Source organism: Odocoileus virginianus, chromosome 33 (assembly GCF_023699985.2).
Source record: "Odocoileus virginianus isolate 20LAN1187 ecotype Illinois chromosome 33, Ovbor_1.2, whole genome shotgun sequence".
Classification (NCBI taxonomy): Eukaryota; Metazoa; Chordata; class Mammalia; order Artiodactyla; family Cervidae; genus Odocoileus; species Odocoileus virginianus.
Window position 1 is genome coordinate 121,782 of NC_069706.1, and position 16,513 is coordinate 138,294.

Below are 16,513 nucleotides of genomic sequence, written 5' to 3' on the forward strand. Positions count from 1 at the left end.
TCTGCCTGCCTGTCCACACTGCAGGACGGGACAGCACGGTGTCTGCACACTCTGAGTCATTTGTGAACTTGGGGAAATCAACACAAGTCTTGGGTTGAGGGAGACAATGAAAGCTTCAGAGGGGCTACAGGAGGGTCCTCCAAGGGGGGGGGGGTGTGACCCAAGAGCCTTGGCTGCACCACCTCCGCGTCCGTGCAAGACTCCCAGCCAGAGACAGGACAGTCTCTCCATGCCTGGCATTCCCTACCCTGCCAGCAGTAAGCCTGCCCTGTCCACCTGGATGTCCAGCCTGGCTGCCAGGGCCGGAGCTGGTGGTGTCCTCTCTGGAGTCCAGTGCTTGGGCTCACCTCCAGCACTTGCCAAGGCCAGGCGTCCAGACTGACAGGTCTTCCTTCAGCAGGTGCTACAGGGCATCCAGAACCCCTCCGTGACCCAGACTCTCGCTCCTAGCAACCAGGAGCTCTGCCAGAGCAGGCCCTCAGCTGGGCCTGGGCCCACTCCCCAGTCCCTCCCACCGCAGCAGTCCCACCCCAGCCAGCACCACCTCGGGCCGTCCTCCGTGGGTGCAAGCTGCCTTCCCGGAGAGGGTGGCCTCCTCCTGCTTCCTTTGCCATGGGACCCTCCCTGTCACCACGCCCAAGACCCCAAGCAGCCTCTGCTGCAGAACCTTGCCCTTCGCCCCTCACAGGAGTGGCTGCCATATCCACCCTGGCAGGCGACCCCAGGAGTCCACAGGTTCTCAGCCTCCCGGGCCTCCTGAGCAGGACCCTGACGCCAGGACAGTGTGAGCAGAGGCCCAGACCCCGGCCACAGGGACACGTGCACCCAGCCTCACTGCCCCATGCTCTGACGGAGGCACGCCTGACATGGAGGCCCAGCTCCCCATCCCTCTTTCATTTTTTCTAAGGCCCTGGAAGGAGGAATTCACTGCAACCGCCTCAAATGTGTGCAGGTGATGGGATGGGCCAGTGTCTGGACCACTCCCTGCCTGCAGATGGCACTCTAGGACCCGAGGGGGTGGGGGCCCAACCACTGAGAGGCATCCCTACCAGCCACCCCGGAATTAGCTCAGCAGGCCTGAACTTTGGGGGCCTGGATGAGCCCAGGACCAGCCCCTGGCTATTTGGGGAGGAGGCAGCAGTAGGCCAGGCCAGCCAGTGGCCTGAAGTCACTAGCTATTTGAAGCAGCTGCCCCTCCCCATGTCTCGGGGCCTGGCAAAGGGGCCCTGAGCACCTGGCCCCCAGGGGTCAGCATTGGCAGCACAGCCCCAGGAAGGGGAGACACAGCCGAGGGCTGCCTGCATGCCCCGGGCCCATCAGCCACAGAGGGCCCCCGCCAGAGGCGGCCCTGCTGCAGCTTCAGGGACAGTGCATCCCCTTTGGCAGCTGCCCCCGCACAGAGAGAAGGCCCATGAGCCATGTGCTGGGTGGGAGCTCATGGAGCCGCTGTCCTTTCAAGGCTCAGAGACCGCCATTCCCTCCAGGGTGCAGGGCAGCTCCCCGGGGCACCAACCCCTTTCAGAGCACAGAGGGCTTCCTCCAAGGAGCCTCTCCCAGCCCAGCAGGCAGGCACACGGGGGACAGAGGAGAAGGCCCTAGTCCCCTCCTCCTGCAGAGCACCCGCTTCTCACCCCAGCCAGCCCACTGCCCGCCCTGTAGGCCACAGTGGGAACACACAGCCCACCACCTCACCACTTCCTGCCTGCGGTGGAGCCTCAGACCACAAAGCAGGAAGTGGGGGGCCGGAGGAGGTGGGGGGGGAGGCGCAAGCGGGGGGGGGGGGGGGGGGCAGGGGAGGCGCAGGCAGGAGGGGGCAGAGGTTGTGCAAGGCCCTGCACTTGGGCTGAACATCTGGAGAAGGGGCTGCTGGCTCCAGCCCGTCTCCTCCCTCTGGGCTGCCCTCCAAAACTCTCTTCAAGTTGGGGATAAGACGCCCTGAAGGAATGTGTGAACTCCTGAGATTTCTACAAGGTCCACGCACCATTCGCGAAACTGAAATGAAAACGAATCCAAAACAGCAGCCACCACCGTGCCCCTGGCCCCCAGGGGGATGGGCCCAACTGTGGCCTCAGTTTGCCTCAGGGAAGGGGGAGGGAGGCTGGGCACACAGGAAGGCCGGAAGGGGGAGGCATTGTTCAGGCAGAAAGGCTGCAGCGGGTGAGGAGGAAAGAAGGGTGGGAGTCACATCCAGGCCTGCCTCACAAGTTCACACTGACGACACATTGCCCAGCCCCGGAAGGAAGCTGCCCTTGGTGCCACACACAGCTGAGCGGCTTCCAGCAGGCGCTGCAAGGCTGCCCCTCCCTCCGCAGGAAGTCCCCGTGGGGGCCCTGGGAGGTGGGGGTGCACAGCTGGGCCCTGGCCTGGGCCTGCGCTGGAGCTGAGCCCCTGGGCTGGTCTGAGGAGAAGGAGGAGGAGCTGGAGACCAGGGCTCTCCCAGCTGGACTTGCCGACCAGGCGCCATGTGCATCCTGGCCGCCACAGGCCCTGGTACCTCCCCCCACCCCCACACCATCCTTTGCCCAGCTGCTCCCCAAGGCCCCGTGGGTACCCCTCACAGGGCCAGGGTGACCCAGTGAGAGAGCTCAGGACATGCTCCAGGGCAGAGCTGTGCCCCATGTGGCCCCAAAGGGCAGTGACACACCTCACAGCGCCCCCAGCCGCTGCTCTGCAGGAAGGGTGGGCAGGGGTCTCCACAGCCCTCCCGCTGGCCTCACTCCACTCCAGCCAGCTCACCCCCAGAACTGTGCAGGCTCCTCTCAGCCTCCTTAGGTGGTGGGAGGGGTGGGGGTCCCACTGCCGAGACAGTGTCCTGGGACCCACCCGTAAGTGTTGGGGGTGGGGGCACTTCCAGAAAGGCCTGGGTCCACCTCCTGGACAAAGTCTTCCTGGCCCACTCCCTCATCCAGTCTATCCTCTCCACCCAAATGCCCCCTAGGTAATGCGTGTCCGCAGTCCAGGAAGGCTGTCTCAAGGACCAGGGCTCCCATGCCCCCTCCCTCAGGCGCGCTCCACGTGCACCCCAAAACCACCACACCTCCAGCCGGGGCCCAGTCAAGGTCAAGGCTCCTAAGAGAGCAGGCCTTTTGGAGGTCTGACCACCAGCTGGTGGAGGAGTGCGTTCTGCGGCTGCGGCGGGGGAGGGTGGGGCAGGGTGCAAGTGTGGCGGGGGGCGGCGGGGACTGGCATGCCACTGGGAGAGGTGAGGAGCCTGGGGCTCCTCTTCACCCCAGCTGCCTGCTCCCCCTCACACCGCAAGCGTTCCAGCAGCCGCGGGCTTCGTCCAAGATGGGAGGTGGGGCGCCAGGCAGGGGCGCCAGCGGGAAACGCGGGTCCCCAGGCCGGCCTCCACCCCCGCCGAGGCGGACCAGTGCCTGCCCCCGCCCCGCTCCCCCCGCTCCCCCCGCTCCCCCCGCCCACAGCCGGCTTTCCGCCCTCCTCCGCGCAGGCGCCGGCTCCACCCCCGGGCCGGGCGGTGCTTCCGGGCGGGCTTCCGGGTGGGCTCCTGGGTGGGCTCCGCGCCGGCGGGTCCTCACCCCCGGAGCCGCGGCGGAGCCGCCGGATGCCTACGCGTCGCGGGGCCCAGGTGAGTGCGCGCCCCAGGAGCGTGTCCCTCCCAGGGCGCACAGCCGAAGGACAGGCTCTGGGCTGAGACCCTCCCCGGAGTCGCAGCCCCTCCGCGGTGAGAGTCCTGAGCGGGAGCCAGTAACGTGCCCCCGGGCCGCCCCTCTGCGTGTGCAGTCTCTAGATGAGCCCTGCCGGCGGGGTCGGACCCGCTCGGCCGCCTCATTTGCCAGCAGCAGAGTCGAGGCCCAGCCCGAGGCCTCCAGGAAGGAGAGACCGAGCCCGGTTGCCTGGTTACGTGCTGGGCACACGGCCCGGCTCACACGGCCCCTGCCCGGAGCCCGCCTGCCGCAGACGTGACCCGAGAGGCTACTTCCGCACACCGCTCCCTCCAGTGCGTGTCCCAGACGGATAAACACTCTCCCTGTAACTGACCTTGTTCACCCAGGTTTTGACGGAGGGCTGGCAGGTGTCTTGGGCACCTCCTTCCAGGCGGCTGTTTTCTGCCCTCCCTTGGGGCGGCCCAGCCTGGCAAGAGACCCTCCTCCCCAGGTTTTGCCCAGAGGCGTTCTGGTGAGAGTGTTTCTTCCTAACATCAGTGAGTGTCCACTGTAGGCTGGCTGGGTACTTCCCTGGCTTCTCGTTTTATTATCAGAACCACCCTTTGTGACAGTTTTGGTTCCCTTTCTGCAGGTGAAACAGGCACAGACATTAGGTCACTTTCTGGGGCAGCTGTCACTCTTGGGTGCAACAGCAGGTTCACCCCACTCCTCAGCCCGAGGGTCTGAACCGAGTCCTCTCTGAGCCTCCCTCCGGGGGGCAGCTGTATGAGCCCCCACCGCCCAGGGTGGGTCAGGGCAGAGACCCAGAGTCACCCCGGAGCCTCGGGCAGGCCGGGAGCCAAACCTGGGCTGAGGAGTGGGGTCGCAGCATCCTGGAGCACGAGCCCACGCTCGGTGTTGGAAGACGGGCTGGGCTGCAGGCACAGTCACATCAGTGTCCGTTCTCAGCTCACCAGTGGCTCCAGACAACATACAGTGTCAGCACTTGCGTTAAAGATAATGGGTCGGTCGCATGCCAGGGAGGCACTGGAATTGACCCCAGAGGAGGGTCTCCAGGCCCCAGTGCTCACCTGCGTCTTCCTTGGGAGACTGGCTGGTCTCAGCATGACTGAGGGTGTGTGGTCAGGTCCCTGGGCCTGCGGCAGCAGCTGGGAGGCAGACGGTGTGCTGGTCTCGGTGGAGCCTCCTCACTCCTGGGACCTCAGCTTTGCTTCAGTTCCCCTTATTCTGACATCCTGAGTCATGAGCCACAGGACAGCTGGGGACTCAGCAGGGGTGTCCTGAGCCAAGGAGACAGGCGACCTGGTGCTCACCCACGGGGGTGTCAGGCCTTCTGGGCCCTTGTAGGAGGGGTCAGGCATAGCAGGAGTCCTGCCGATGTGGGGAAGGGGTGTGGATGACTCGACCCCCAGTCTGTTCCCCGGCCAAGGCCCCACTAGGGTCACAGCTGACTTAAAATTCCTGGTCAGGGTTGGGTGCCAAGGGCTCAGAAGCTCAGAAGTCCACTTGGGGACCACGTGACAAGTGGCAGTCAGCGGGGACCAGCGCTGACCTAGGCCTGGGTGCCACTGTCCCCTCCCCAGGCCCTGAAGCCCTCTGCCACTGAGCTGCGTAAGTGCTGTGTACAGACAGCTCACGGGGCAGAGTGGCTGCCTTGTCACTGCCTTCACGTGCGGTCCTCTCCCAAGGCCTCCGGGCCCCCGCTTGGGCAGAGCATGTCAGGTGTGGCGTTGTCTGCAGCTGGTTGCCCCCATTTTGCAGATGAGGAGGTGGACAGGCAGGCAGTTGAATGAGTCCTCGAGCTCCTGACTTCACTGAACGACCATCTGTCCTCCCCAGATGATTTTGTCCTTTCCCATTTCAGCTTTCCTGCACAATGGGGCAGAAAAAGCGGCGACTGTTGGAGGCCAGGTGGCATCAGAGCCCATCAGATGGGACCCAGAAACCTTCTCCCAAGGAGCTGCACCTGGGGCCGCCTGCAGCCCTGGGCCCCACACGCAGCATCTATTTCTCAAGCCCAGAGGGCCATCCTGCTCGCCTGGGATCAGCGTTTTTCGACCAGCCCGCAGTGTCCCTGGCCCGGGCGTTTCTTGGGCAGGTAATGGAAATGTAGCAGCATGGCCTCCGTATGAGAGTCACCACCGGGCAGCGTCTGTGGGCACAGCCCTCTCCCGCCGGGCTCGCGTCCCTGACTTGGCCCTGCGTGTCCTCACGCAGTCAGCCGCTTTGCCCACACGTGCCCTGAGGAGCTTCACCTGAGTCACCTGGGGCAGGGGCTGGGTGCAGGGTCGACTGAGAAGAATGCCGAGGTTGTTGGGGTGCCTGCCTGCTCTGGGCAGTGAGAGTGAGGAGGCAGCAGCTGCAGCATCGGACTTTCCACCTAGGGCGGGAGCGTGCTGGCCCTGTGTCGCCTGCCCTGTCCCCTGGCACAGCCACTGCCCTGCTGGAATTGGTCTGTGTGTGTAGCGCCTTACACACACGGCAGCGGAGGCCACGGCGCGCAGGCTATTCTGCATCGGGACGGTCTGACGACAGCCTCTTCCTTACCACTGGCTGGCTTCCTGGCAGCCCCTGCAGCCCCGGCCCTTGGGGTGGGCGCCAGATGCCCAGGGCCCACGGGGAAGCCTGCTCCAGGCAGTGTGCACGCAGCACGTACCACATCTATCTGGAGCACCATCGGGCTACAGTCCTGGTGCCAAACCCGAGCCCTGGCTTTCCGGTCATCCTTGAGGCTCTGGCTACATCGTGTCCTTTAGTGAGCCTACCCTTAAGTTAAAATAGCCAAGGAGAGTCAGTTTCTTTGGCTATTTGAAAACTGATGCCAAGAACAGATCCTAAAATGTAAGCTAGTGGAGCGTGACCTCAAGTGTGCATTTGTCAAGAAGGGAGCAGTCTGTTCCCCTGAGGACGCTCTGAGCTGCAGGGGCCAAGAGGTCCTGAAAGCACATGTAGTTAGGAGAGGTTATGATCTCACATGAAGTGACACGGGGGCAGGTGAGTCCAGCGTCCTGTTGAGGACCCCAGGCCCTCACAGGCTGCCCCTGGGCTCCCGTCATGCCCATTTGAGCCTGAGGGTGGACAGGGCAGGGTCCAGCAGAGAAGGGAGGGTCTTATCCCGTATGCCCCTTTCCTTCGGGAGGAGAACCTTTCTCATACCCTCCCAGTGGATGTCCTTCCTAGAGCCCATCCTAGGCTTGGGTCGTGCACTCATCCTCAAGCAGGTCAGTACAAGGAGCTACAGGCTGCCAGAACAGCCCAGACCACTCTGTCACCTCGTGGGCTGAGAAGGGTCCTCTCGGGACCCCCACCAGCAAGCAGGAGATGTTTGTGATGGGGCTGAGGGGCAGCCGACGCCTGCTGTCTGAGAGATGGTCCTGCGATTCAGGGCAGGAACAGACTGTGAGCACAGGGCTGCAGGAGGCTCCGCCCACCCCACTGCGGCATGGAAACTGTCAGGCTGTTTCCTGACCCTGGCCAGACAGTGGGCTCCATGGGTTAAGGGGCAGTGGCCTGGCCATCCGATCAATTGCTCTGGCCTAAGGACAAGGCAGGTGCTGGGGAGGTGGCCGTCCCTGAGACTCCACCATGAACCCTGGTTGAATTAGACCTGGGGCTGCAGACACGGCAGCAGCCAGCCATTCCCAGGGCCATGCCGCAGTGCCGCGTGGTGCAACCATCAGGCAAGGGGGCTCCAGGCGGGGCGGGCCCAGCTCTGGCGTGCCCAGCGCTCCTCAGGGCCCTGGCTCCCCTGAGGCCTGCTTTACTTGGTGCTCTGCTGGCCCCAGGGGACAGCCCCTGACAGCCACCCCCGCCCTGTCCTCAGCCAGCCTCAGTCCCTGCCCCAGGGTGCTGTCCAAGGCAGCCACCATCAGGCCCGCCTCCCCGGCCCGCTACCTGTGCTGACTCTGGGGCTGGGGGCACCGTGGGGCAGCAGGTCCTGCTGCTTTCAGAGCTGACTGGGTAGGCGCTGAGCACGACAACCCTTTGCAGTTGGGCTGGGCAGAGAGCTCCACAGGCCTGGAATCCTGGGCAGGGCCCTGTGCCCGTCACACCGCTCAGCCCCAGGCCAAGCGTCAAGTCCAGGGGCATTGGGCGGGGAGGGCAGGCCCCTGTGAGAGGAGGCGCGAGGACTAGCTGGTGCTGGGCGCACCCCGACCCTGGCTGGCCCAGGCTGGCCACGCCCTGTGGACAGGACACTTGCTGAGCAGGGCCTGTGGCCGGCGGCCAAGCAGGATCGGGGGCGCTGTGGGCCAACCTGGGACGTCCCCAGCTGGGGAGGGGCGTCCAGGCTGTGGGCTGTCAGTAGGGAACGAGCACCCTTCTTCCTCCCAAGCAGATCTTAGTCCGACGGCTGGATGACGGCACAGAACTCCGCGGCCGCATTGTGGAGACTGAGGCGTACTTGGGGCCAGAGGATGAAGCTGCCCATTCAAGGGGCGGCCGGCAGACCCCCCGCAACCGTGGCATGTTCATGAAGCCCGGAACCCTCTACGTGTATCTCATCTACGGCATGTACTTCTGCATGAACGTCTCCAGCCGAGGTGAGGAGGACCGGGGGGGGGCAGGTGTCAGCGGGGGGGGGCATCTTGGGAGTAAGGCTGCGACGTCAGCTCTGGCTGCACTGCCAGTGGCTCAGAGGCGCCGGGGGCCCGTGGGACAGAGGTTACCCTGAAGCCAGAGCAGGCGGGTGCAGGAGCCCCCGGGTGGCCGCTGGTGTCGTGGCTGGCCCAGGGAGGACTCGGAGGGGCCGACTGTGGGGAAACAATGGTGTGATCAATTTGGGGTGCACTGGGCTCGGGCAGGAGCCTTGCCAGTGGGCAGTCAGGGGGCCTCAGCAGGGATGACCCTGCCATGGTGGGGAACGTGATGCAACGTCCGGTGTTCTCGGCCGTCAGAGCCCTGGGTGCTGTGCTTCCTGTGCGCAGGGGTCAGAGAGGGTGTGCACCGTTCACAACGCGCGGGACGGCCACCTCCACAGAGAATCATGGCCCCGGGGTCAGCGGTGCCAAACAGAGAGAGGCTGATCTAGAGCTCCCCCTCGTTGAGGGACCCACCAGGTCCTTCGTGGGTAGGCACCTCTGTTTTCTTGGGGGTCTGTGCTGGGAAGAAAACGCCCGGCAGTGGGTCTCCCCAGCTTACTCTGGCCAGCCAGTCCCAGCATCTATCTGCTGAGCCTCCGTCCCGAGATGAAGACTTGGGGACGTCAGGGCTGCCGGTCACACTGGAGAACTCCAGTGACGTACAAGTTGTGATCACCCAGAGTGGACAGCTGCAGATGCTGAGTGCAAGCCACGGGCTGGAGGATGCGAGGAGCCCTGACTGGCCCTGCACCTGGCCCCACAGAGGGCAGGTGGTGTGTGAAGCTGAGTGATAGGGACCGCCCGGGGTGCGTGTTATCTCCTGGAGAACCTTCCAGTCACCAAACTTTTCTTTGGCATTAGAACCAACACCTCTTGTGAAGGGACACTGCACTTGGACAAGAGGCTGCAGTTGGTGAGAAGGGAAGGCGTTTTCCAGGGTACAGTTAGACCGGACAGATGAGGGAGGTGGTGGAGCAGAAAACTGCAGGGTGCAGACAGCCAGGGCCAGGCGTCATCCAGGAGGGAGGCAGAGGCAGCTGGGCTGGTCTGTGCCTGCGGGGACTCGGGGCCTGGCGGAGACTGGGCAGCTGGTGCAGGTGAGGGGCGGGGCTGGGGGGGAGGATGGGGAGGCCTGGTGAGAAGAGCTGGGGCTGCACTCACACGCGTCCTCAGAGAGGAGGGATGAGCTGCTCCCCTGACCTGTGTGCAGGTGTCACCCAGCGCGCTTGGTGGAACCACAGGGAGCTGTGCAGCTGGTGAGGGAGGGCCCAGGAATCACAAAGGGACTAGAGCCCAGGCTTAGGCACCCTCGGGCCGTCCTGAAGTGCTTTGAAAAGTGGCTGGTTAAGACTTGCGGGCTGTGCAGGAGGCCAGCTCCTGGGTGCTGATGGGAAGCCCTGTGTGGCTCAGGCCCGGGAGGGACTGGCCTGGCCATGCGTCGGGCTGAGCCCCTCAGATCCCAGCAGGCAGGGCAGATCCTGGGCCCAGAGAGGGACCCCTGTGCTCAGCTGGGAATCAAGGGCTCTGGACGGGGTGTCTTCTCTGGGGAATCCCAGGCCCTGGGTGTCGGCCATCCCTCAGTGGCCTGGGGGGGGAAGGGGGCCGAGGTGGGGGGCTATTGGCACCTCTCCCCACTGGGTCATGGGGTAGGGCTCACCTGCACCCCGTGTGCACTGGGGGCTGCTCCCATGGGCAGATGGTTGGGGCCCCAGGGCCTGGTCGGGGGGATCATGCCTGTGGGGGGCCATCTCTGAGGCTTCCATTGCCTACTGACCTTACAGTTAGTGTCAGTCACGCAAACCAGAGGAAGCCAGGGAGCTCTCTCCCCAGCTGGTGGGCAGGCGGCCAGAGGTGCCTGTAGGAGGCACAGGTGAGCAGAACGGGTGGCAGGCAGACGGTCTGGGCAGAGTGAGCACAGGTGTCCCCGGCTGCTCTGGTCGGGCCTTGGGTAGGAGGACCACAGCCTGGAAGCTTTATCTCCCACAGGGGACGGGGCATGTGTCCTGCTCCGAGCGCTGGAGCCCCTGGGGGGCCTGGAGGCCATGCGGCAGCTTCGCCACGCCCTCCGCAAAGGCACTGGTGGACGAGCCCTCAAAGACCGTGAGCTCTGCAACGGCCCCTCCAAGCTGTGCCAGGCCCTGGCCATCGACAGGAGCTTCGATCAGCGTGACCTGGCCAGGGACGAGTCTGTGTGGCTGGAGCAGGGCCCCGCCACACCCAGTGAGCCGGCCGTGGTGACGGCAGCCCGTGTGGGCATAGGGCAGGCTGGCGAGTGGGCCCAGAAGCCCCTGCGCTTCTATGTGCGGGGCAGCCCCTGGGTCAGCGTGGTGGACAGGGCAGCAGAGCGGGACACACAGGCTGGAGCCACGGCCTGCTCCCACAAGGACTTTAATTGTTTACAAACGAAATAAACGCTGTTTCTAGAAAAGTGTCCCTTGCACCATGGCCAGAGCCCCCCTGGCAGCCAGTTCTGCTCCGGGAGGACCCAGGGCCACTGTGCCCACCTTCTCTCAGGCCTGAGGCCACCCTGGCAGACGCACTCCCATGGGAAGCAGAGAGAGCAACTCCCCACAGGACGTCCTGAGCCAGGTCCTGGTGCCTCAGATGGCCAGAGAGGGGACTGCTAGGCCACAGCCTCCAGGAGGCCAACACAGGACAGTGGGGAGGGTGGGACTGGGGAGGGTGCCCGCAGGCAGACAGGGTGGCAAGGGACACAGGCAGAACCGCGTGGCAGGCATGCAGCCCTCAAGAAGCCCGCGTGCTGGTCACACCCCTACCTCGAGCTTCACCTTCCCAGCCCAGGGCGTCTGAGGCTGTCCTGAAGACAAAGATGAGGAGAGCAAGGGGGAGAGAGCCAGGGCTGAGAGGCAGTGCCCCCGCCCAGCTCACGTGAGCAGGGCCTGGAAGACGGCGATGACCGGGTCCTCGTGGGTGGTCACCACCAGCACGCTGCGGAACTTGTCCACGAGCGCCAGCAGCTGCGAGCGCCGCGTGTTCTCGTTGTACATGATCTCCTCCAGGTGGTGGCGGCCGCGGAAGTAGTGCAGGAGCCTGCCGGGGGTGGGGGCAGGAGGGTGTGAGGACAGCTATGGCGGGGGGCTCGGACAGCCTGCGGGACCCGCTCCCGCCACGGCCCCTTGGAGGAGGAGGGGGTGGACGGGCAGCTGTAGCTTCCACCCTTCAGGCCGCTGCAGCTCGGGGGAGTCTTGGCTGCAAGCTTGGCCGCTGACAACCTGATGCTCCCGCAACACCATATACCCAATACCCTCAGGTCTGGGCTGGCGGTGACAAGTCTGTGTCACCCATGATGTGCAGACCTCAGGCCCCACCCCGCCCCCAGGCCAAGCATCCTGGGACCATCCCTGCCCAGCCCTACAAGGATAACGTGGCAAGCAACCTCAGAAGGAGGTCCAGGAGTCGCCCCACATGCAGGCAGCAGTCCTGTGGTCCGCTGCCCGTCTCTCTCCACACGGGGCCCCGCCCCACCTGGCAAACATGCGGAGGTCCTCCGGGTTCTGGGCCGCAGGCACGCTGAGGATGGCGGCCCGCTCGTGCTCGGACAGGCTGGCCAGCAGGCTCTCTGTCATCCTCCTGTTCAGTGGCGAGTCCCCACTGGGGAGCAGCTCAGCGCTGGAGTTGTCCATGCTGGGGCTAGTGAGGGTCATGTCGTCGCTGCTGGCTGAGAACCGGCACCAGTCAGGGAGCGGCGGCCCCAGCCCTGCAGTCACCCACACCCATCTGGGAGCTCACCGCCACACCCTCAGGGAGCTGCCCCAAACCCCAGGGTCATCCAGCCCCTCCCACTAACGGGGCCCTGGGCAGGCTGGGGGTAGCACTGAGCCTGAGAAGGTGCCAGCCAGTCATCCCCAAGCCAGGGACCTGGGCTCAGGGCTGCTGCCTTAGGGGGACACTATGGCCGAATGGCTCTGCAGAGAAGGGACCATGTCAGTCACCATCTCCACACAGGCCCTGGGGCTGCAGGTTTCAACGGTCCTCCAGGGATGGGGTGTGGTCTGCTCCAACCCGACCAGGCCAGGCTGCTCCGACTCAGCAAGGCAGAGCCCCGTCCTCAGGGAAGTAGGGGAGGACCTCCTGTCCCCCGAGGCAGAGCTGCCCAGCGGGGCAAGTGACATCCACGCAGGGACACAGCTGCCCAGAGGGTGGTGTGAGCAGGGGTTCGAGTGCAGCCCTGTGATGGTGTCATGGTCAATCACAGGTGCCCAAGTCGGGCCTCCCGGCCGCCTGCCTCTCCCAAGGGCGCCCAGGTGCTCACCCCCCTCCCTCCCCAGACGGATGCCCGGGGCAGGAAGTCCTACTTGGGGAGCCAAAGCTGAGGGCGTTGGGCGTGCTGAGGCTGCGGCCGCCCACCCTGGCGGCCAGGGGCGCGTCGTCCTCACGGGGGCGGGGCTCGTCCTCGCTGGGCGCAGCCATCAGGCAGACGTAGGTGTGCAGCTGCACAAGGAGCCGGCGCTGCAGCAGCCACACCACCATCTGGACGAGCTGCGTCTACAGGCAGGGCGCCCAGAAGTCAGAAGGGGAGCCCGGTGGGGCCGCAGCGGCCCTCACTCCGCCACGTGCCCAGCTGCCCACAGGCCTTTCTGCCCAGAGCTGACAGGACCATGCTGTGCCACCTCTCCCAGCCCATGGGCTCTGTGGGGACCCTGCCCATGGCCTGCACCCTGAGAGCAGAAAGTCCTCCCCTGGGTTGACTGGAAAGCCTGCTGTGGACAGGGACCCCCGTGTGGGGGCATCCACATCCTCAGACCCACATGCCACCTTCCTGTTGCTGGGGTGGGAGCGGTGGGCAGGCATGGACACACAGGTGTACCGTGAGCATGTGTGACCCAGTCACAGCAAGGAAAATGGAAAAGGACTGTAAAATACTTCAAGAGACCTCATCAGCACCTACACACATTTGGGGCCTGAAGCGGGAGTCAGGGAGGCAGGTGGCCTCACCGGGGACCCAGCAGAATCAGAACCAGCTCCCCTCAAGCTAAGAAAAGCCACCGGCCATCCGGACCACTGGGAAGTCTGCACTGGGGAGGGGGAGGATGCACACACAGTGTGCCTTCTATTCAGCTGGCACAACCTGGCACTGTTCCTGGAAACCAATGTTGCCGTGAATGACGGCATTTAGAACAGTCATGCTCAGCATCTAAGTGAAGGGACCAACAGACCAACCTCCAGCCTGGGGTTGGAGCAGACCACACCCCACCCCGGGAGGACCAGATGGTGACTGACACGGTTCCTTCTCTGCACTCACAACTTCAGGAGGAAAGGGCTGCTTTTAAAGACTGGCTTCGCCTACCAGCCCCAGCACTTGTTATAGCAAACACTTCACTTTGAAGACAAAGCCTTGGAAACACCAGCCCATCTCCGACGTCCATCCCACCTGGCTCTCAGCCGGGCCCCAGGGCACAGGCTGGAGTGGGGGCGGGGCGAGGCCTGGCTCTGGGACCCAGGCCGCACTCAGTCCTGCTGCAAACACACAACTCGCTGGCTCGTTCCCCACGCCTTGCCCCTCCTTGGTGGCCACCACACCACGCCCACACCCCTGCCAGCCCCTCACTACCCTGACCCAGACCCAGGCCCGTCCTGTCCAGGCCCCAGACATGAAAATTCTGGGGGTCTGTGAGCTCAGACTTATAGCCACAGACCCCGTGGTCTCCGGGACCCTGGCAGGCAGGAGAGGGAGTGGGAGGGCAGGGCCCAGGCTCAGTAAAACAAAACCCTGTGTTCCGATTCTAGGACCACCAGGTCCAGAAGGGACACCTGGTGGCTCAGTCGTCCTAGGAGTGGTCACAATCTCCTGCCCACTGACCTCTTAGCTCCACCGTGACCCTGAGAACTGCCTGCCACGGGCAGACAGGGCTCCGTGCGCAGAGGGACTGGCACTGCCCAAGTGTCAGCAGGCAGCCTAGCCAGGCAGTCGGCTCCTGGCGGGGCAGGTACCACCTACACCACAAGCACCGCCCCCAACCCAGGCTCCAGGCGCAGCAACTCTGTGGGCCTGGGATCAATCGGGGACCAAAGCCAAGTGGCTAGTCCCTGGGGTCCCCCAGCTCCCAAGACTCACCTCCTGCACAGGGGGGGCCAGGGGGTTCCTGAATTCTGACAAGGAGACAGGCAAGGAGAACTTTGCAAGGACAGATGGCAGGTCATGAGATGGAAATTGGCGTGAGAACTGCTCGGCGAGCGGGGAATACCTAGGGATGGGGTGAGGATCCCTGAGCTCGAGAGGCCTCCCCTCGGTCAGGCATCTGCGTCCTCGCCTTGAGCCCGCGCTGGGCAGGAGGGGGCCCAGTGCAGTGAGGGGGCCAGAAGGGTGAAGTGAGGACAGAGCCCAGATGCCTTCCCCACACCACAGCCCCTGTGAGCCTCCAAGTCAGGACCCAGGCTCCTGACCTCCCAGCAGGCGCCCTGTGTGGGGCCCACTGCCAGCAGGCGTGGGCAGGCGCAGACCTTTCCCAGAGGCTGCAAGTGCAGAGCAGCACGGGCCTGGGTGGCGCTGGAGGAGCGGGACCAGGCCAGAACTGGGACACAGTCCTGGCTGAGCTGGAAGCACCACCTGGGGGCCCTGGCAGCCAGAGGGACTCACAGACACACGCTGGCGTTGGGAGACAGCATGTAGACATTGTTCTCGCACAGCGGGTAGATGACGATGGCCTTGCCCCAGTACACCAGGTGGGCTGCAAGCTGGAAAACCTGCAGGGAGGGGGCGGACAGTGCTGTGAGGCCGACCCTTCCACCACCGGTCCCTGAGCTGTCCTGGCTGACACGGGCACGGACGCCTGGGGCAGCCAGGACGAGGTCAACACAGCTGTGTGAGGATCTTGGCTGCTCCTCCTGGCAGAGGCCGGCCCCTAGCCCACCAGGACAGTGGATAAGGGGTTGCTGCACCCACCCCCACCCCTCACTCATCCCTGGAGAACCTCCCTCTGTCCTGCTGCCCTGGGCTCTCAAGACATCAGGATGGCCCACAGACAGACCACAGCACCAGGAGGGAGGGCCAGGGTGAGACCATGGCACTGGGCAGTGCTCACCCTGACCACCACAGCCAAGTGCCTGCGGGCACAGCGCCAAAACACCCCCACCTCGTCTCAGCAAACACAGCCTCCAGTGACCCCAACTCAAACACAAAGGATGTTTCAGTCCCACTGCTGACCCTCCCTCTCACCCCAAGTCCCAGTGACAGTGACTTTAAAGGAAACAGGCTCACTTCCCCTCCATCTCTGCCACCAACTTCACCCAGCGGGTCCACATCCCCTCTCCCTGCAGCCAGAGCACCCACTCGAGGCTAGAAACCTGAAATTGGGGGCACTGGGCTGGAGTCAGGCTGTTGGCAGGGACACTGATCTTTGCCTCCAAGATACAAGCTGCTGTTCCTGGAGTGAGGTGAGGTGAGGCCATGCCTCCCACCTTGGCCTCCGCGGTCACCTCTTCTGCAGGTCACCTCCCGCCTCCTCTTCTGTAGTCAAAGCCTCTCCACCTGTCTCCCTTTCACGAGGGCCCACCCAGATCATCCAGGATTATTGCCCCATCTCAAGAGTGTTAATTCCATCTGCAAAGTCCCACATAAGGAAGGTCCCACTCACATTAGGACGCAGAGGTCTAGGAGGGCACTGTTCATTCATCACAAGTAATGTAAGTATAATCCTAATTTTGTTATTCAAAGATTATGTGTTAACGTGTATAAAGAAGAGTTGGAGGAACCTACTGTGGTTACTGCTGAGATATGGGATTGTGGACACTTACTCTGTGTGTATAATTTGTGTGATATTTGAACTTTTGTAAGAAAGAATATATTAGTTTCAGCATGACAAAAACCTTCGAATCACCTGATGACACTCACACCTGAGGCTGACATCCTCTGACATCCGTGCAGGGGCTCCAGCCAGGCTCGCCAGCCTCCCACCACGGGGCCCCCGCGGGGCCGCTTGCTGAAGGAAGCAGCAATGCCAGCGGCCAGCACAGTCCACCCCTGGGGCTGGGCCCTGCGTGACCACACCAGCAGTAAACCCCGATCTGCACCAGGTTCAGTGTAGAGGGGCAAGGAAGTGGGCGGCAAGGGGCCCCATGGCAAGGCCACAGCCAGGGAGAGACAGAGGGACATCATCAGAGCTCTGTGTAGGGCAACGGTGGCCAGGGGGAGACACGTCCACACAGGCCCCTGTCGGGCAGCCGCAGGAGCAAAGAGGGCCCCTCAGAGCTACACACACACATCTGCCCTCAGCAGTACCGGTCAGGATGCCGCGCAGCGCTGCACACACCGCGGCCAGCGCCTCCGAGGCTTGTGTCTCCTGGGTG

At 64.1% G+C, this 16,513-nt stretch overlaps 3 protein-coding genes across 11 annotated transcripts in view; 1 reads left to right on the plus strand and 2 right to left on the minus strand.

Moving 5' to 3' along the window:
- Nucleotides 1-4,169, minus strand: part of RHBDF1 (rhomboid 5 homolog 1) — a 24,655-nt gene extending 20,486 nt beyond the window's left edge. The window contains exon 1 of the mRNA XM_070460366.1: nucleotides 4,000-4,169. The gene's annotated coding sequence lies outside the window, so the exon portion shown is untranslated. The remainder of the gene's footprint in view (nucleotides 1-3,999) is intronic.
- MPG (N-methylpurine DNA glycosylase) lies at nucleotides 3,173-10,634 on the plus strand. 2 transcript variants are annotated; one of them, XM_020900198.2, is made up of 4 exons: nucleotides 3,173-3,586; nucleotides 5,491-5,724; nucleotides 7,963-8,167; nucleotides 10,193-10,634. In XM_020900198.2, the coding sequence occupies exons 1-4, from the start codon at nucleotides 3,188-3,190 to the stop codon at nucleotides 10,615-10,617; spliced, it is 1,263 nt and encodes a 420-aa protein (XP_020755857.2). In that variant the 5' UTR covers nucleotides 3,173-3,187; the 3' UTR covers nucleotides 10,618-10,634. The 2 variants fall into 2 exon arrangements, with proteins under 2 accessions (XP_020755857.2, XP_020755858.2); XM_020900199.2 differs by lacking the exon at nucleotides 3,173-3,586 and adding an exon at nucleotides 3,734-3,958.
- Nucleotides 10,579-16,513, minus strand: part of NPRL3 (NPR3 like, GATOR1 complex subunit) — a 32,408-nt gene continuing 26,473 nt past the window's right edge. For 6 of the 8 annotated variants that reach the window (XM_070460369.1, XM_070460368.1, XM_070460374.1 and 3 more), the window contains 5 exons: nucleotides 14,805-14,911; nucleotides 14,283-14,412; nucleotides 12,523-12,712; nucleotides 11,693-11,885; nucleotides 10,579-11,257 (listed from right to left, as the gene is read on the minus strand). In XM_070460369.1, coding sequence (XP_070316470.1) covers nucleotides 11,092-11,257; nucleotides 11,693-11,885; nucleotides 12,523-12,712; nucleotides 14,283-14,412; nucleotides 14,805-14,911 — 786 coding nt within the window. In that variant the 3' untranslated portion in view covers nucleotides 10,579-11,091. Of the gene's footprint in view, nucleotides 11,258-11,692; nucleotides 11,886-12,159; nucleotides 12,396-12,522; nucleotides 12,713-14,282; nucleotides 14,413-14,804; nucleotides 14,912-16,513 lie in introns of those variants that run through there. The other 2 variants (XM_070460371.1, XM_070460375.1) reach the window with 2 other exon arrangements.